This window comes from Diabrotica undecimpunctata, chromosome 5, assembly GCF_040954645.1.
Source record: "Diabrotica undecimpunctata isolate CICGRU chromosome 5, icDiaUnde3, whole genome shotgun sequence".
Taxonomy (NCBI): Eukaryota; Metazoa; Arthropoda; class Insecta; order Coleoptera; family Chrysomelidae; genus Diabrotica; species Diabrotica undecimpunctata.
This window is the reverse complement of record NC_092807.1, coordinates 34,410,109-34,431,771: the sequence shown is the minus strand read 5'-3', so window position 1 is coordinate 34,431,771 and position 21,663 is coordinate 34,410,109. Positions and strand designations below refer to the sequence as shown.

Sequence of the window (21,663 nt, the reverse complement as noted above, 5' to 3'; positions counted from 1 at the left end):
CAGGTAACCGGCAATTATTTTCACGTCATGGTGTGGACATCGATCATATTCGTTGTCTAAGGTGCCGTAAAATTATCTTTTCCGTCGTTTTCATTTTCTTTCGTGGGTGCGTGTACACTAAGTAAGTTATAGTTAAAGAATTTTTATATAAGACGTAGATAACATAGTTTAAAGGCAAGGACTATTTGCTTTGCTTTGCTTTTTTATCGAACCGAATAAATTACTTGAATATAAAAAGGACTGATGTAATTATATAATATCACTTTATTAGAAATTTGTTATTAAGAGGTATTAAATAAGTTAAAATACAATACGTTATTAGTAGATTAATATTACATAAACAATATCACATAGTTTTTACCACTTTCAATACACAACATATCCAAACTTTACGTCAAAAAGCTATTGGCTTTAAGACTTTCCGCAGCAAATTTCAAAGACTGCTGCGACAATTCACTGACTTCTTCAATCTGTCTGCATTCTTCATCAAGGGTATCTTTATCAATTAACACCCGACTTAGAACTTGCCTAAACTTAGATAAAGGGCAGCTTAATGTACATCCGCTAACACTGATTTGTTTTATGTTATTTCCGTCTTTGCTAAACACTTTTACAACGTGTTGCCAATTTTCCACATGGAGCTCCATATATATTGTGCTCGCAAATTGTGGTGGGTAGGGTGGGTTGAATGCTCCAAAAGAGTTTAAAATTGAGGCGATGTTGAGATCATGGCCACTATAGAATTGATATTTTTGAGAGTAGCTGCAATTTTCTGACATATTTTCAAAATATTCTACGATATTATTTAAAAATCTTCCTGTTGCTAAAACAAATAGTATTATAATTATTAGAGTGTAAGTATAAATATTATTATAATCTAAAATATTATGAATTTTGGAAATTTAAAGTCTTATTTACATAATTTGCGTATGAAGCTTATTTCATTTAATTAAATGGCTACAACCTGTTTTATTTGTAAATTTACTGATGGCAATATACTTATATGTAGAATATGTTTTTTTGAATATTTAGTAAATACGTGTTAGCTAATTTCTAGATTTATTATTTTATTTTTGTAGAGATGACATTTAAATCTTTTTAAAGTATTTTATTGAATATGTAATGTCTTACACCTTATGAATAAATATTTCATTTTTTTTGATAATTCTTTGATGTGTTTTCTAGCGTATGATTTTCTCAGGTCTAAGAGAAATTTTAGTTAAATTTATTTAATTTACCGTTCCTTTATTAGTTTCACGTTAAAACTCATGAGCGCTCATTTGATTTTCCAGTTTAGCTGTTTTCCGTGTTTCTTGTTTTTCTTTGTCAAACTGTTTTCACCTAATTGTTATCTATCGTTTATCTATCTGTCTTTGATCTAAAAATTTTTATCATCTATATCTTTACCCACCATCAATGAAGCTCCTAACTTGAGCAACGTGGTCTTTGTTTAGTATTTATGAACGAGAAGCTTTTTAATATGTACTTTTGTTAGCTTTTTTGGCACAGATTATAGTGGTTGTAAGCCTATTGTGTTTGTTGTGTTCTTTATTGTAAAAAATCTGTTTTCTTTTCTACACATTTTATCTTTACTTCCTGTCTAAATCATTGCATTTTTTTATATATTAGTGTTCGTTACTTTACTCCCTCCAAGTGCTTCTATGGAGGCGTTAAGTATGTTATTTTTGAATTTTTTTCCAGCTTTCCTCGATGATATCGTTTTCTTATATTTTAATATGTCGTTTTTATATAAGCTTATCTTTTTCTAGTTCTTCTTAGGTTTCCCTCGTCTATTTTTGGATATAGGGCACTCCGAACACCTTTTATCGATCTCTATCCTAAGCAACATACTTCCAGTTTCTTCCGACTATTTTTTTGATGTCGTCTACCCATCTCATCTGTGGTCTTCCTCTTGATCGTCTGCAATTGTAAGATCTCCAATGTTGTATTGTGGCGTTTCAACGTTGGTCTTTTTGTCTAGCATTGTGACCTGCGAAGCTCGATTTAAGTTTGATAGTTGAGTTCAGATATAAGCTTATGTAAAAACGAAAATATAAGTTTAAATACAAGACGATAATACAAACAAATGAAACGTCATATCGTTCATCTCCCTTTCTCTCTTTAAACGTTCAAAGGACGAAATCTTGTTTGAATGGTCTCTTAACGAAAAATTAATTTTCTTTTATGTATTTTTAAATAAATATTTATTTTATACCCTTACCAGGAGACCTATTAGTTGCTAGAAGTATGTTTATTGGCGAAAATGCGAAGAATTGCCGTTGTTTGGTATAAGTGTCTTTTGTGGAATATCTCGTTTACTTAGCCGCCAAATCCTATATATTTTTATGGTGGATATTATGTTTCTGTTGCCGATAGATTCAACGTTCTGTCAGCTTGAATACCTATTTGGTAAAAATTATATCCTTTCTACAAGCCACACAAGCATTTAGATAATTCAGGTCGTACCAATTTTATATATTTTTTTTGAACAGTGAAAATTATCCATGAACTAAAAACAGTGAAGTGATTTATTATTGATCTTTTAATTATATAGATATACAAATATATATACATTTGTATATAAAAATATACAAATATATTTTTTATGTGAACGAATTTCGAAATTTGGGATAAATGTTTTATAATATATAATAATATGTTCTATATTTATCATTCATAATCTAATGCCAACATATAAAATGTTTGTTGTCTGACGATATGATTGAAACTTTAGTTTTGTATAAGCACTTCTTATTTGTAATTTAATACCTTAAACACAGACTGTTTATTTCTTTTCTGGGATGTTACAACCTTTTAAGTAGAATATTTTAATACTTTTTTTTAAATAATAAAGGTTAGCTTTGTTTTCAATTTTTCATTTATTTCTTTATCTGAGCTTGTTTCCTTACGAGTAAACTATTATGGAATGGCGCCTAATTTATTTTAATTTTAAAGATAATACAAACAGCTTCTATATAATTTTTGAAAGAACCACACTCAAACTCTTCCAACACGAACAGAAAGGCCTAGATTGTTTGTGTATATAAGTAAATAGTTTAAGTACGTTACAATCTTTGTCCAAGAGTGTTATTGAATGTATATTCGTGTTGGTCTTTTTGGAAAAAAATGTGTTTTTGCTTAATTCTGAGGATTACTTGGTTACCTGTTTGTGTTTTAAAATCTCCCAATATTATCATTGAACCATTAACACTGTCTGATGTAATTTCGGGGTGGATTGAGTAGCTCTGCGGTTACCACAGCCGGTTCCAAGCCCGATTAAAATGTAGATAGTGATTGGAAAAGCTACCCACCAATCGTAAAAATGAATTTTGTCCAAAGAAACAATGTGAAACCTTCGAACCGGATTAATAATATAAAAACAATCACGGAAAGAAATAAGGACAAAATCCAGAAGTTAAATAGACAAGATATTACAAGCTTAAAAATATTTAGATAATATATCGATATGTTTAAAAAGAAAAATTTTTACACAATATATGCTTCTGGTATAAAGGTACAACAGTAATGTAACGGGATGATCACCCTAATTGTAATTACCAAAGTCATACCCAACTTTACCTCAAAAAATATAAACAAATGGACAAAAAACTGTAAAGAGCACCTACCTAATCTTTTCATCTGGTATGTTCTGGAGTAGGATTCAAAAAGCCATCCTGCAATAGATGTAATGGGTTCTGGATAGATAGCTTTAGCCCAATCTGGAAGAGGAAGTCCTACGTCAACTTGAATTTTAAAATCATCAAAAACGGGATGAATGTCGTTAAAACTTTTTATGTTTAATCCAGAATATTTGTTTATGTATTTGTATACTGCTGCATATTTTGCATCAATTGATTGTGATAAATCATCATCTAAAATAGTAGCCCTAACTACATGAAAGTTTGGGCAAGCTGGTTCACCAGAAAAATCATCTATGCTGATGGGATGAATAGGAATTGGTTGCCAGTTTACATTTCTACGCCATACCTGCTCCTCAAATGCTGGAAAGAGGGAATAAACATTGCATTGTGCTGACATGTGGGTCCTTTCAACATCTGTTGTATAAGCATAAAAACTGGATCCATTATATTTAAGTGGAAGGAAATTTGAATATCTTTTTCGTGTGTATTGACCCAGTTCATAATGTTGACGTTTGCCTTCCTATAACATAATATTTTAAATAATAAAAGTAAATGTTTTTTTAAAACTAAAAAATATAATATAATTGGTATTACCAATTAACAGAATTTACCAATCAAAAAACCTAGTATAACCTATACATGTAGTAAGCAAAAACAATCTTGTATTGGTAATAAAGTTAAACATGTAAACATAATTTATTAATCAGAAATCCCAACTAGATTTTTGCAGGAATAGCTTTTATGGCAATTAGAATTACGCACAGCGCTTGAATTTTTTCATTTGCAGCGTTGTGAATTGCATTGGTAATAATATTTAGGCTATCGGCCTTAGCTCTATTAACTTCTGAAATTCGCACTCTAACACTTTGATCCACATTTGCAACAGGCAGTCTATCATTAGAATGTTTTAACATTCTGTCAGCTTGTTTTACAAGTGACTGTTCAACAAGTTCTTGAATTTTCTTCTGAAGTTTTGTCAATTGCAGTGCCATCTTTGTTTCACTCATTTTCTTCAACTCGAAAAATATTGGTACTGTCTTCCTCATTGGCAGCAACTATCGCACACGCATTATGTTTAATTGGGTTGTTAGTTTTACCTAGATCTTTAATATTCGCCAACTATGAATCCTCGGTTGTACTAATAAAATCCACATTACCAGGGTGCTTTGCTCCATCATCAGCGTCATTATTACACTGATCTGCTAATATTGCTTCTAAATTTATCTCGCTTTTGATTTCGGATAAAGTACCAGCAGGTAAGGATGTTTTTAATCCTACTTTACCCTTACAACCGAATAGTGCTTCGTATGGACTAACATTAATGCCGGAATGGTAAGCTCTACTTTTCATAAATTTGATGAACTTTATGCCTTCCGACCATTGACTTGTTTTGTTTGTTTTCGGCCATATGGCCAACATTTTTTAGATCTCTTGATTCGCCCTCTCTACCAAACCTTGTAACTGGCTGTATATGGGTTTTCCGTGGACAAATTTCAGTTCGCTCCACATACTACAGACTTCTTCAATAACCTTGTTTACAAATTCTCGACCATTATCACTGTGTAAAATGTGTGGAGCTCCAAATATGGTGCACACATCGAAGAAATGGTACGCAACTTCTTCAACACGCTTGGTTTATGATGCTCTGAGCCGGACAAATTTGGTAAGATGGTCTTTATAGACCGTAATAAATTTGTACTTACCATCTGCTTGTGACTGCATGTGAATAAGATCGACTTGACCTCTCAAATTAAATGCTTGGCTTAAAATAGACTTCACAACGAGCCTCTTTTTTTGAAATACTCATTTTTTTTTAACGGTACACAAAGATTTAAGTAAACCATGACAAACTACACAGTGATATTCTTATATTTTGTCTTAAGCTCTTTTATCATTCTGTTACGACCCCCATTTCCAACTCGTGAATGATCGAAAGTTTTCTGCATAAAGACATAAAAAACAATAGGATCTCTTTCATTTTTTACTGGCACTACGAGTTTTTTGACATTACCAATTTTTACAGTGATACCGTGATAACCATTGATATTCCTCAGGTATTTTGTCTTTCCTCAGGTCTTTGGTTGTTTTAACTTTCATTAAAAGTGCATAATACTCATCTCTTGTGAATAACTGATGATTGTTCCCTTTTCCAGATTTAAGCGTATTAATTTCATCGTTAAATCGATAAATAATATTAAAGTTGCTTGTGTAAGTCTCCTTCAAATAATTGAAAACTAAGGTGAATATTTCTAAAAATTTTACTTTTAATTTTATTATATTCACAGAATCTTTCTGTATGTAATGTTAGATCATAATTCTTTGATTTTTCGACATCAGGATACCTTAAGTACATTTCATGTTTAATTAATGTAAATACACAATTTTCATTACCCTACACAGACATCAAATCCATAAGAAGAATAAGTAAATATATAATCTCTAAAATTACGTGATAGTGCCTCTAACAAATCGAAATTTACACAGATGGACTACGATCTGCCCTCTAAAGAACGGCCTACATTAACCGACGTTGCAATGTTGCCAATTCTAATAGCACGGCGTGTGGATTAGATAGATTGCCTCTACTTGAACTATACGGAGCGCAGATATAACGAGTAAATTTCTAAATGTGATTAAACTACGAAATCAAACGTTCCACCAACCAATGCGAAAATAACTTGCATGGCTTATAATAGAGGGCTGTAGGGAACTGGGAGACGCGTACATTCAGGTTTTTTCTTAACCTTCAACTGGTGACATGTTTGCCATTCAGTACCACAGGGTGGTACGAGTTTATTTGAAAAACGATTGAGCATTTAACAACACGGACAAACTTCGAGATATGTATTACTTTGTGTCTTCTACGAACAGTACAAACGTCAAGTACAGGTGTAACGAAATATTGTCACGAATATTGTCACGAAAAATACGGGGGACTGTAATGCAATGGGATGATAATTCGTTTGCAATCTTTCGCTGGTTATTCTCTGCATAAAGTTGCTGAGTATACGCTTTCTAGTAATAAAAACTTATACCCAACCAATATCTAGGCTAACGAATAATAAAAGTGCTTACATAGTACCGTTACCAAGACTTTGAATATAAAGATAGATATTAAATTTAAAAATAGATTTTATGTTTCTAATTTTTGACTTATAATACTTAACTCTTACATTTGTTAGTTGTCCTGGACCAAGGTTTCCCCAATACGACATATCAGAATATTTGTTTGTGGGAAAGAATCTAACCGGCGTCCGTTGACCATGTCGAACTACCTAGAGTAAAAAAAATCCAGTTACACCTAGTGTTACATACACACCAACATTTTTTTTTATTTACAACGAATCTCATCGTAAAGTACGACTAAAACACATGAAACATGTTGTATATGTAAATACATTACAGTTTAAAAGTTATTAACAATTTTAAGTCGAAAAATTTAGATTTAGCAGAACTTTAAGATGTTATAACTTTTTACATGGCGCATATTTATCTAGCAACTGCACATAAATAGAAAATTTTAATTAATTTTGTCAACTTACTATTAAAAAATAAAGGAAACAATACTTTTCATTGCGTTTAAAAACAGTGAACAAATAGCTTTTCGGCCTTGCAGAATCAACAACCATAAGGCGTGCTACAATAGCGAGAAAAAGTTAAACAAAGATTCATACATTAATACTATACGCATGACATTTTAACGAATTATTTAAAGCATCTCTACATTTATTTGATAATTTTTTTTTTATTTATTTATGCCTCAACCTCATAGGGTCATTGGCGTTAAACAATTTAGAGTTTTACAGTTTATTTAGTACATTTATGGAATGTAAGTATGATGTCAAATTTTTCATATCCGTTCCGTCACTTAATATTGCTTGTAAGGTATCTTGTAATTTATATTGAAGTCTCTCCATGCGATATAAAGGACACTCCAGTAAAATATGGCGAACACTGAGCACAATATCACATACGTAGTAGCACTGTGGTTTTAATTCACTCTCCAGCAGATGTTTATGGGTGATGGCGGTGTGACCTATTCTCAGACGAGATAGGATGGTTTGATGTATTCGCTTATTTGGGGTTGATTTCCAAGGTAATATGGAATGTTGTACTTCTCGTAGTTTGGATGTTGATTGATTCCACTTGGTCTGCCAATCATTGATTATGAAGTTCTTGATTACAGGTTTTATATCTAGATGTGGAATGATTCTGATTTCTACAGCTTCCGGAGTCGAGATTGCTAGTTTTGCCAAGGAATCTACTTCTTCGTTACCAGCAATTCCAATATGGGAAGGAATCCATACAAAGTTGACATTTATGTTCAGAGTTTGCAGTTGGCTTAATGCTGATTTAATAAGTAGTAGACTTGGATGACTAGGATATAAGTTATTTAGGGCAATTACAGAACTTAGGGAATCCGTAATAATGACAGGGTTTTTGATACTATTTTCTACCACAAAATTTATTGCATTGAGAATAGCGGTTAATTCGGCTGTGTAAATGGATGTTAATTTAGAGAGTTTTATAAATCTTTTTGTTTTATTAGACATAAATGCTGCTCCCACTCCATCTATAGTTTTAGAGGCATCGGTATATATAAGAGTATGGTTACTGTATGTCTTGAATTCTTGGAGGACATATTGATATAATGCTTTGGGATGGTTATCTGCTTTTTTATATATGGAGAGTTTGGTATTGATAGATGGGATGGGAACAGTCCAAGGGGGAACAGTGTTAATATCGGGTATACAATAGGTATCTTGAAATTTGAATTCAAGTTCATTGAGGTATCTATTTACCCTTTCATAAAAAGGAAGGTCAAGCTTAGCATGAGTTTTAAAGATATTCCTAAAACGGTCTGAATTTACATAGTGGTTAACAGGATTCATAGGATTTGCCTGTATTGATGCCGCATATGTTAGTGAAAGTTGTTTTCTTCGGAATTCCAGGGGGACTTCTCCAGCTTCACAGTGTAAACTTTCAGTAGGGCTAGTATAAAAAGCACCTAGTATAGTTCGCAAAGCACTATTTTGTATTCGATCGAGTTGTTTTATGATATATGGTTTTGCTGAATCATAAATAATACAAGCGTAGTCGAGTTTGGACCTGATCAATGACTTGTACATAAGGGTCAGTGTTTTACTGTCTGCTCCCCACGTGTTGTGTGCAACAGTTTTTATAATGTTAAGTGCAGATTGACAAGTACTTTTTAAATCATGAATGTGGTGATTCCAGGATAATCTGTTGTCAAATGTCATGCCTAGACATTTAATTTTCTCAACATATTTTATTTCTTTATTAAATAGTTTTAATTCTGGAGTGATATAACTTCTTTTTTTTGAAAATAGCATAGCCTTTGATTTTGTTGTTGATAATTGAAGACGTGTGGAATTTGTCCATAATTCGAGATTCCATAGCACTTTCTGTAGATGGTTCTGAAGGGTTTTATCATTTATTCCCTTAACAAAAATTATTAAATCATCTGCAAAGAGTCTAGCTTTTCCTGGTAAAACACAAGTGGAGATAATATTATTTATTGCAATAAGAAATAGGGAGACGCTTAAATTAGATCCTTAGGGAATTCCGTTTTTTTGAATTTTTGTATTAGATAAAGTACCGTTAACTCGTACATTAAAAGTGCGATGAGATAGAAAATTTTTTATGAATTGTGCTATATTACCTTTTATTCCCCATCGACTAATTGTTTGAATAATACCATGTCGCCAAACTGTATCGTATGCTCTTGTTATGTCAAAAAATACAGCGATACATTTTTGTCCACATGCCATTGCTTCATGGATCTCAGACTCTAAACTAATAAGATTATCCAGTGTTGAACGACTTTTTCGGAATCGAAAATTTATTATTTTCTAAAAACCACATTAATCTGTTGGATATGATTTTCTCGAGAACTTTACACATTACACAAGTTAGAGAAATAGGTCTATATGAATGTGACAGAGATTTTGGTTGATTTTGTTTATAAATAGGGATGACAATAGATGAACTCCAGATTTTTGGAAACTTGCTATGTCTCCATATATTATTATAGATATTCAGCAAGAAGTGTTTCTTTGCAGATGAAGGAAGTTTTTAAAGAAATATTTCAGGGATGTTATCAGGACCGGGAGAAGAGTTTTTAGTATTATTGAGTGAGTATTCTAATTCATCCATGATTATGGGATAATTTAAAGGAGAAAGGTCATCAGGCGGTATATCAATACCTTTGGATTCCTCTTTCTCTTTTTTGGTCAAAAAATGTGGAGGAAGAACATCATCGCTTGAGAATCTTTCAAAACTATTAGCTAGAATATTGGCTATGTCTAGAGGGGAAGTGTATATTTTTTGTTTTTCTTCTAAGAAGTTAATGTGGTTTGGGGTATTTTTCCCGGATATCTTTCGTACCATTTGCCATACTTTATTAATTGGTGTAGATGAATTTAATTCTGAAACAAACTTTTTCCATGATTCACGTTTACTTCTTTTAATTATAAATCTAGCTCGTGCTTTTAGTCGTTTGAATTCTAATTTATTTTCAAGTGTATTATATTTCCTGAATCGATTTATTGCTGTTTTTGAAAGTTTAATAGCTTCTTGACATTCAGAGTTTCACCAAGGGACTGACGAATTTAATTGTTTAGAATTCATTTAACCAACGGCTTTTTCGGCGGCATTCAATAATACATTGGAAAACTCTTGAATTTGACTATCAATATTAGATTATAATACTCTTGCCAATTTGCATTTTAGATATTCCATTTTTCAACATTACAAGAGTATTGTATACTGTCAGGATTTGTTATTACAATCGGAAAATGGTCACTATCATTTAAATCGGAAAGTACATCCCAAGATAATGTAGCTGATAATGCTGGATCACATATTGAAAGGTCTATGGCAGAGGATTTACCAGTAGAAATGTCAAAATGAGTATTTCTTTCATCGTTTAGTAGGTTTAACTGAAAGTTGTCCAACATTATTTGATTCTGCGACCTAATGGAGTAATTATTTTTGATCCCCATATGTAATTAATTATGTTCATTCAAATCTCCAACTATTAGACGAGGTGAAGGTATTTGTTTAATCAAGTCTGAGATTTCATTATTGCTTGGGTTTTGTGTAGGTGGAATGTATATATTACATATGTTCATTTTTACAGGCCCTTTGATAGTAATTGCGACCGCTTCAAGTTGTGTATTGATTTGAAGAATATCTACATCGATGGATGAATGACTGTAAATTGCTACGCCACCACCAGCATGGTCTACATTTTCTCTATTTTTATATGTGCATGTGTAGTGTTTTAAATTACGAACTTTAGTATTTTTAAAATGAGTTTCCTGTATGGATACTTCCTGTAACAAAGTATGGATGGAGTAAGTTTTTTAATCATTTGTTGTAATATCTCAAGGCGAGTGTAATATCCTCGTAGGTTCCACTGGATAATTGAGAAAGCCATTATAATATATCTTTTACAATTTTGTTATCGGATTCGGTGTTAGTTTCTGATTATATGGATTTAAGTATTTTGTTTCGAAGTCTAGTGCATCTATTTTTTGATTTCCTATTTGATAAATTCTCATGTAGTTGATTTAAAAGTTTCAATAGGTTTTCTAGATCATTTGTATACGTTTTTATTAAGCCTACTGGGTCAGGGGTACCATGAGCATTTTCCAGTATATCTACTAATGTTTCATAAGATATTGAATGGAATACTGAAGTATCTTCATATATTCGTCTAGCTGAATTTTTTATATCGTCAGTTACTTTAATGGTTCCCATGTCTGTGATTGAAGACTTTGGCTTTTTTAATTTAGGGTCTGGAAAGGGGTTATTTACTGAAGTATCATTTGGAGGAGGGAGGATCGTGGGATATTTGTTGAAAATCAGTGCTTTCTTTAACATGAGTAGATGGTAAAATATGGATATCCGGTTTAGTCGATAGTATAGGAGCCGAGGAAGATATGTTTCGCATTAGGGGAATGTATTCATTGTCTATTGGATCAGTTGAAGTAGTTGGAGCAGCATTTTGTGTTTGAGATGTTTGAGTTTCCTTAGTAGTTGGGCAATTTCCAGCCGAATGTCCCGCTTGCCTGCAATTAGTACATAGATCCTTCTCCATTACACGAAATATACGATATGATGTCATTTCGTGATTCACAATTATTGAGTCGGGTATTGATGAGACTGGGGGAGAAATAAAAGTATGCCTTCTGAAACTGAAAATGTGTTTGTAATTAGGATTTGATGTACCAATTTTTAAAAAATTTATTGGAGTTACCAAAGTTAATCCCAAATTAGAAAGTGCATTTTTAATAATTGAATGTGGGATTGAAGGACAAACATTTGATATCAATAATCTTTCATTTGGTGGCATTAATTTACGAGCCTGAATTTTTTTATGGTTTACAGTTATTATCCCTTTGTTAATTTGTAGAAAATTGTTAACTAAAGTTTCGCTTGTTAGATAAATGCAAATTCGACCATTTGACATTCTAGAGGAGAAGAGAATATTTTTTGGATGCTTTAAATTACCAACTGCAAATAGATAGTCTTCCAACTTTGTATTTTCCAGCGCAGGAAAAACTATTGCTTGTGTTTTGGATGGAAATTTAGGTACATTTTGATTTGTGACAGTTGCAAAAGATTGTTTCATATTTGTATTTGATGAACTTTGCTTCAGTTCTTGTTCAAGGGCCCCAAGAGGCGGAAAATTATCCATTTTTAATTATTATCGTCGATAATTCTTAAAAACCTAGTCCGGTCCTGTCCCCTTGATATTAGAACTGATAAACGGTAGCAGTAAAAAGTTGTTGCTTTATAACCAAAATTGATTCTTGTTTACGTGGATTTAACTTAAATGTTAATTATTTAGATTAAATAAATATTTGTACTCACAGATTTTATACTTATGGTGAGATAAATCACTTAGATTCTTTTTTTAAGTAAAACTGTAATTAGTTTGATGCTTTTTAATACCTAAAAACTGGATTTATGTGGAGCTTCTTTTAAACCACGTTTGACTTCAGAGGTCGATATCAGAATCTATTTGATAATGTTGATTGCGTCGGACTTATTTAATTTGTTCCTTAGGGGTAGTATTAGATATGTAATGATACAGTTACTTTGCAGACAATTTCAAGGATTTGTAGAGACTGGACAAGAGAGTTTGTTGACAAGATTGTGCAAACGAATCTTTAAATAAATATGAAAATAAAAAAAAAAGAATTTTTAAGGATTTCAAAATCATTACAAAATAATGACGAAAGGTAAACAGTTAACGGGAAAACTTATAAACAAGTAAAGAACTACAACTATCTGTGCACCATATAATCACAGAAATAATTCTTCTTCTTCTTTAGCCTGTTTTCATCTAGTCCCAGACAATGCCCTTCCCATGAGTTCTCCACTCTTCTCTGTTTTGTGCTATTTCGTGCCAGTTTCTACCCTCTTTTGCTTTGATGTCGGCTAGCCAACATTTTTGGATTGTTCCTATACTACGACTGTACTCGCGTGGCCTCCAATATATAATGTTTTTTGCGCAATTCTTCCAATCACATCCTCCATCTTCATTCTGCTTCGCACGTCCTTATTTCGTATATTTTTGTTCTCTCAGATAAACTTCTAACATAGCTCATTCAATGGCCCTCTGTGTTGTCTTAACCTATCCCTCCGTCTTAACCTATTGGTTGATAACTCTGTAAGTGTCACGGTCTTCATTTTATAGGTCACAACTGGTAGAATACAGCCGTTGAATACAATTTTCTTTAAATTTATTAAATTTATTGTTTATTGGTATATGTTTATTTTTCAACACAACACTGAATCTTTCTACTGCTGCCCAAGTTTTTCAGATTCTTATAGTTTTCTATGCCATTTAATTTTGTAATAGTTCTATAAAATTCTATATATATATATATATATATATATATATATATATATATATATATATATATATATATATATATATATATATATATATATATATATATATATATTGTTTGACATTACTTTTGTTTTATTTAAATTAATGTTTAAACCGATTTTTGCAGATTCTTATTTATGCTCCTTTAGTATGTTCCTCTGTATTGCTATTTATGAGTACTATGTCATCGGCAATTCTTACATTTTTAAAATCTGACATTGGTTTTAATTTCGCGTTGTTCCCAATTTAACTTCTACCATTTATTTAATGCAAGAGAAAATTATTTTGGATAGATAGTGTTTCTATGTCTAACTCCTCTTTCCGATCTTATGTTGCTTGTTGTTATACCGTCTGCTATGCTTATTTGCCGAGTTATATTGTCATATATGTATTTTAGAAGTATTTTATATCTGGAATCAATCCTCGCGTTATTCTTTCTTTTTAATACGGCCCAGAGGTCTACAGAATCGAATGCTTTATTGTAATCTACAAATACCATATGAAGATCTTCACTGTATTCGTTATACTTTTCGATAAGTGTCTGTATTGTCTGGAGGTATTCTATGGTACTATAACTTTTACGAAATCCCGCTTATTTAACAGGCTGGTAACTATCGAAGTTATTTGACAGTCTGTTGATAATTATTTTAGTAAGCAGTTTTTACGGATGTGGTTACAGGCTTATTGGTCATAAATGAAAGTTTAATTTTATTTATAACAAATTAGAGTAGCGTTGAGTGATTAATTAATGATAATTGGGATAATCTCTGTTAAGATATATTTGATTTTATGAAAATTGTTACAGCTAGATTCCTGATCAATTACTAATTATTGAACTTAGATGGTAGGGAAAGATATCAAGGCAGATCTACAGAGAAGCTAGAGAGCATAAATTGGAATAAACATACAGATATCAAAAGTATGTGGGAACCATGCAAAAACACAGTGTACCAAGTAGCTAAAAACATTTGTGGATATACTGTTAGTAATTCACAGCGCATGAAAAATACACTACAATTTTAAATTATACAATTAAATAAATACAATTAAAGAGGAGTCTCTAAAAAACATATCTGGGACAAAGAAATAATGATAAATATGAGAAGTATAAAAGCGAAGAGGAGTAGTAAAAGAGAAAATATAAAACGCTAAGAAACAAGAAAACGTTTGGGCGTAAAATGGAGAGCAACAGCATAGGAAATGGTAAGCTACTTTATAGTACACACAAATGTTAAAAAAAGGGTAAAGAAGATACCACAAGATTTATTAAAAAATAAACCGGCAAGCTGCTACTCACAGTAGAGCATATAATGGAGAGGTGGCACGAATATTTTAAAGGGGTGCTACATGCAGACAAATGTATTAAAGAGCGATAGCAACCCAATCTCGAGACCACTACAATTATTAAAAAAAAAATTAAGAGATAAAATAACATAGGAAGAAATAATGGACTCGATAAACTGATTAAAGAACGGGACAGCGGTAGACTCCTAACAGGAAATGATAAAATACATCACAGAAGCCGGAGTAACATTATTGCAAAAAATTATAAATTTAGTCTAAAAATCAACCGTATTCCTAAAGACTGGACTCTTGCGAACATTTTCTTAATATACAAAAAAGAATATAAGAATTGCGCAAATTACAGAGGCATATTTATTCTGAGCGAAGTATACAATGTATACGAGATAATTCTAGACAAAAAGATTAAGAAATGGTGTTGAAAAAACATTAGGTGGTAGTCAATGCTGCTTTAGACCAGGAATGGGTAAAACAAATTTAAAATTCACAGTACAACAGCCAATGCTGTCGCAGAGAAAGCACTATATTACAACGATAAACTATACTTCGAATTTGTAGATCTTGAAAAGTTTTTAAATTAGTATTACTGGAAGAAATATGGAAAGTTATTAAATAGAAAGGGGTTGATTAAAAACTACTGCCAGCTCTCAAAAATATTTATAGCTGTACAAGAAATATGACCGGAATGAACAGCCAACAATTGAAAGAATTTATTACGAAAATGGGTGTAAGACCAGGAGGGGTACTACTCCCTTGTCTGTTACATTAATGAATAATAATCACAAAGAAGTGTGGAACACGTTAGAGTTCGTTAGAGAAATTTAATAAATACAAAATGAAAACCAACCTCAACAAAATTTAGCTTATTGTATTTTCCAATAAGGCTGGAGGAAGTGATATTGATATACGGCTCAGAAACATCGACTTAAGGTGACAGGGACAAAAGCGTGTGAAATGCGGTACTTAAGAGCGATTTTGTAAGTGACAAGAAGCGATAGATTAAGAAATAATTTTATACGGGAACAATGTAATATTGTTTTGATCTTAGAGACAAAGTCGAACAAAGATTTGGTTCGTCCATTAGATCCGTAGAAAAGTAAAAGTAAGTATGGCAAGCAGCAGTGGACGAACAACGAAGAAGAGGCAGACTAGAAAGGACGTTAAATAGTGAGATTGCAAAAGCGCTGAAGAGGTGAGGAAAAATTGTAGAGAAGAGTAGTCGATGGCCAATGACCGCGGCATTCTCAGAGCCTTTTACTCCAAAACCTTGAATGCCATACACCTTAAAGGTTAACAAGGATTAAGGAATAAATAAGTAAGTATGAATATAAACGGATAACAATTTTAAATATTACTGTAATTTTTTTAAGTAAGATAATTTTTCTTTTTTATATATTGGAAGATGTATTAATACAATTTCTGGACTAAATATTTTCTAAAACACGGGACCGAATTTTATTAAAAACAGTAGTAAATATTTAATAAAATTTTTTTTTAAAAATAACTCAATTGATTTATTCATTCATTATTTATTAATTTAATCATTTGGTGTGTTGTGAAATAATCTCTAAATGGAAACTAATCAAAATAAAATTTTAACGTGAGCTAAATATTTTAAAGTTGTACAAAAGACGCGCCTTAAATAAGAAAAAAAGAATCGGAAAAATGAGTTTAAACTAAAACACATTTAATCAGCACTTACCTGTACAACTGCTATTAACTCGGCAGTGACTCCAGAAATCGCCAGTAAACTGACAAAGACAACAGAAGTTATAAAGCCCATCGTTAGTTTGAGAACATGCCGTCATTTTTCGTGTATATATATCAAAACTGTTTAAAACATTTATTATTGTGTTGATTATTTAGAAAATGGAATACACAAAATAGAATCGTAAAAAGTAAATAAGTAGGTAAACATATTCAACAAAATTATAAAAGAAAATTTCTACGGTTATCGCAAAATCTTCAAAAATAACCATTTAGCTAAAAATATTATATTGACATTGTAAGATTGTAAGACGTGTTGATGCAAAAGTATGACAGATATTTATGGTTTGATTAATTTCGTTTTTTAAACTACTATTTTTTCGTTAAAGTTGTTATAAATTACGATAATTGATGTTTTATTATTATTTGTTTTAGAGTGTCCCCTCATTAAATATTTTTACAATTGACTTTTAAAAATATTATTTTCGATGCAGTTAAAATAACTGTCTATTAAGTTATTGTTATCTCATAAACATTATACAAGATAGACTTACTGTAGCAATACAGTCACGTTTCCCTAGTGTGACAGAGAAAACTAGGGCAAAGCAGTCCCTGCATCTCTGTCTAATGGGTCAGGTTTATCGAAAATGTGCCCTTCTCGTTGGTTATTTAGGTCAAGTGGTCGATTAACCTGGCAAATTAGACAGTTTTCTCTGTCGTAAAACCTTTGAGTCAGTTTTCTATGTCGCACTGGCGGAACGGGCTCGTATTACAACGTCTATCTTGTATTTTACGTCTATGTGTTATCTGAATTTGTTTCTGATCTGTTTAAACCTAGATTATTTATAGGTGTATCTCCCTCTTTTTATGTAGACACAACGGTCTATTCTTCAATCTTGCCCCAGTAAGTTGTCGTTCTATCGTTTTCGTGTTCTTCCCAATGATCGTCTTCCATTGGATAACCGTCTCTCTTCGTCTTTACTACCTTATTTTTTATCATTTTGTTTATATGATCGTTCCATTTTACTCTTCTCTCTCGTTACCAGTCCTTATCAATTTCCGTTGTATATCTGTACTTCTAGCCCTCTCCTATAGTCTCTTACCATCATTTTTTATAAGGGTGTTCATCTCTGCTGCTTCTAGCATTCTTTTTATTCTCTTTGTGTTTGATCATGTTTTTGCTGCATACGTAATTATTGGTCTGAGAACTGTTTCACATTGTTTTTTTCTCTCTTTCTCGATATTTTTATTTCTTGATACTGTTTCCAGGCATTCTGAGGCTCTGGTTACTCTATTTACTTAATATTTCATTTATGTTTTGAACTTTTCGTAGCTACACAGTGTAATGCCCAAATATCTAAACTCCATAATTTGATTTATTATTTGTCGCTCAATCTCAAACTTATATTTTAGTAAATTTGCTATTATAACTATGCATTTTGTTTTTTTTGCGAAATTTACATGTTAATTTTTCTGGCATTTAAGTTATATTAAATTGGTGAAGCATAAGTTGTAACTAATATTTAAATTGTCTGTATATCAAATTATTTTAAGTAGTTTTTCTCCTAGTTGGTATCCTTTTGTTGTTCTTACCTTTTCATTGTGTAATCTATGATCGGGCTGAACAATAAATAGCTCATAGAATTTTTGTTTTATCCCATTGTCTTGCAGGTGGAAAATTACACGAAAGAGCTGCGTTTAGCAGTATACAAATATAGGCTAATTAATGATCCCATTGCCAGACTTAATTGGATCGCTAAGTTCTTCTTCTTATAGTATGAGTGGACGCTTCACCACCCTTCTACTCGACCTAAAAGGTCTATTGTTGCTTATTGTTAAGATAAAGTTATCTCTTTGGTTCAGCCTTTTTAACAAAGTCTACTATAGCCTTGTATTCTATAAAATTGTAGGTCTCGAGTTGATAATGCTTAAATATATTGAGCCTTATATTATCCAGCCATGGCACTTGCATAAATCGTGTTCCTCCGTCTCGTCATTAGCATAACAGAATTTGCAATTTACAATTTTTATCAGTCCAATTTCATATGTCACCTTTGATAAAGGGGTTAAAGTCGTAACGATGTCTTTAAAACACATTGAAAATAAAACATTCACTGAGATACACTTGAAAAGAAAGTAAGCTGTTAAGTCCCTAGCCTCTATAACCAGGTTGATGACAACTAACACCATCACGGTATGTTTAAATCTAAACACTCTCTTACATCGGATTTTATGCACAAAAAGGAGTGATGGGAGAGTTAAAGAAATATTTCATTATGCACTATGTGCGACGAATCTTTGTTCAACGAATCTGGCTTAATGAAAAAAGGAAGCAAATCTTCAATGGTTACTGTTTTGGTTCCAGACACAAAAGAATCATCAGTACTCAAGATTCAGGGACAATATCATACTTCATTGATGAAGGTCAGCTCCTTCATCGTATTATGTGGCGTCGCCTAGCTACTATCAAACAAATTTGCGAGCAATAAAGAGACTACGTAATTACTTAATTGGGAGCAGCGACTATTGTGCTCGATGGATGAAAGCAAGGAAATACGAAAGATAAAGAGCACCTAGGCAGAGCACGTTCTAGCATTGAAGTAGAAGTTAAAGACTCAATTCATGTAATTATAAACCAAAGTAACATAGTAGCAACAGAGTTGGAATGCCTGCGTAGATGCTGCACAGTAACAAGAATGGATAGGAGAAGTAATGACGAAATAAAGCAAAGAACATCAGTAGAAACAGACATACTAACATATGTATATAGAACAAAAAAGACTAAAGTGGTATGGACATGTAAGAAGAACTAGCGACAGCAGATGGATAAAGAGAATAACCGAATGGAGCCCTATAGGAAGGAGGAAAAGAGGACGACCCCGAAAATCCTGGAGATACGAAGTAGACGACGCCATGAGTAAGAGAGGCCTAAACGATGGAGAATGAAACAACAGAGAGAGAGATGGAAACGGTTGAGCGAGGGAAGGCAGTGAATACTGTAGAATCCCTAAATATATATATATATATATATATATATATATATATATATATATATATATATATATATATATATATATATATATATATATATATAATATATATATATATATATATAAACCAAAGTGAATTTTTAGCTAACGCTAACAACAAAATGGGGCTTATTCCACTTCTCACAGCACACTTACAACACTGTGATTGCGCAGTTCAGCAAACATCGGGTGACGCTGACTTATTATTAGTTTTAACAGCTATTGATGAAGCTAAGAAAGATGTTGAATCTTATTTCATTGGTGATGACACCGACCTACCAGTTTTGTTGACTGTCCACGCGCCATCAGAAAAAAATTCTACACTATTGCTGACATTTGGCGAGGTATGATAAATATGAAGGATGTACTCCTTGAAATAAAATATACGCCTTTAGAGGATATGACACGGTATCAGCTATCTACAAAAAGATAAAAATTACACCGTATAGAAAAGTGCAAGACAACAACGCTCTTTGTAAAAAACTTCTAGTCTTGAACGACCCCAAAGCTGATCCCAGTGTAGTAGCTGACGTCAGAAAGCATTTCCTTCTTGCGATGTTTGGTGCCAGGAACATGGAAGATCTAGATTTTTTTCAAGTTCAACAGGAGCTGAATGATAAGAAGAGTCTGCTCGAGTAAGGTTGAAAGAACAACGAACACCTGACACCAATTACAACAGAACGTGCTGCAGTTCTCGAGGAATTACTACCCCATAGTGTGTACTTGCAAAGACGAATGCATCCATAGCTATGAGTATAGAAAGAGTGGTCTTAACTGCTTAAACATATACTGCAATTACTTAGGCCTAAGATGTAATAATAGGGACACAATTATCATAGACGAAGATGTAGAAGAGGAGGATTTTATATTTGAAGAGGACTGAAACAGATGAATAAGTTTACTTGAACTAATAAATAAGTTTACTTGAAACTCATTGCATTATAATCATCATTCATCATTATTATGCAAAAAATATTTTGACTATTTAAAGTTATTTTGTTGGAATTTACTGTTGTCAAGATATTTATACAACATTACCCATAGAAAGTTCTGAGTAGGTTTCTCCATATCACAAATTTATATTGCCAGCTCTGTGGAGCCTTTTTTCCTTACAAAGTATCGTCCCTTAACAAGATGATGTGGTTGACGTTCCTTCAAGGGCTTATCAGTATCATGGCACAGACCTTTTAAATATCAAATTACATTTACAAAACACAATCATGGAAAAAAATAGATTCCTCAGTAATTATATTATAATGTTCCCAAAAAATATAAAAAAATACGGAAAAGCTCCACTTTTACATCATTCCTAACTCCGGAATAGTTGATTTTAGAACAAATAAGCATTTAACATTTCTTGTTTTAAATTTGACGTCAATATATAACCTTCTTTACGCTTAACCGCATAGTTTTAGAAATATTTGCGAAAAACGTTAAAAACTACTAATTTATCGACTACTACCTCCACTCCCACCCCCCCCCCCAAACTCGACATTTGAAATATTATAACTATTTACCGAACACTATAAGTGTAGAACTATATAGAACAATTTGATATTAGAGAATAATTTTTACTTTGGATGTCATGGTTTTGGTCTAATTATACCATACTAATAGCATACATTTTTGCTTGGAAGATAGTAAAATGATGATTTAGTCTTTCACTAAGGCTTAGCCATGATTTCCACTTTAGTTTTTACTTCTTCATCGATTTTAGAGCGATATGTGTACCATCATTGATATGCTATTATGAAATTGGTTTTATTTGACTTCCCTTCGTCACTCTTTCGAAAGAGGGCGGTAAACGGCGTTTCGAAACATTATTTAGATTATATTGCATCTGGTATCATTTAAAACCCTATCTCTCCAGATTTGATCCCGGTATACTCCTGCCCTGTTTCCTGGCGTCTTATCAGATTTCTATATGCTCCTACCTTGGCCTCCTTCTCCATCCATATATAAAATTGAGATAGGTCACGCATGACTTCCATAGAGAATGTTGGGGCAGTAGACATTGCCGTTGTTATAATTAAGCATAATTGTCATTAAAGCTTAT

General features: G+C 32.2%; 1 protein-coding gene across 1 annotated transcript; it reads right to left on the bottom strand.

Moving 5' to 3' along the window:
• Positions 1-365: 365 nt before the first annotated feature.
• Positions 366-16,700, bottom strand: LOC140440594 (prostatic acid phosphatase-like). Its single transcript, XM_072530969.1, has 4 exons — positions 16,574-16,700; positions 6,815-6,916; positions 3,627-4,161; positions 366-823 (listed from the first exon to the last, which is right to left on the bottom strand). Exons 1-4 carry the CDS (start codon positions 16,652-16,654, stop codon positions 390-392), a joined length of 1,152 nt encoding a protein of 383 aa, XP_072387070.1. The 5' UTR covers positions 16,655-16,700; the 3' UTR covers positions 366-389.
• Positions 16,701-21,663: the final 4,963 nt, after the last annotated feature.

Bases quoted from the DNA above. Each gene is read 5' to 3' on its own strand.
- LOC140440594 (XM_072530969.1), bottom strand. From the start codon at position 16,654: ATGGGCTTTATAACTTCTGTTGTCTTTGTCAGTTTACTGGCGATTTCT. The intron at 4,162-6,814 runs GTAAGAGTTAAG...ATTATGTTATAG, and splicing joins GTCCAGGACAACTAACAAAT to GAAGGCAAACGTCAACATTA. The intron at 824-3,626 runs GTAGGTGCTCTT...TATTTGTTTTAG, and splicing joins ATACCAGATGAAAAGATTAG to CAACAGGAAGATTTTTAAAT.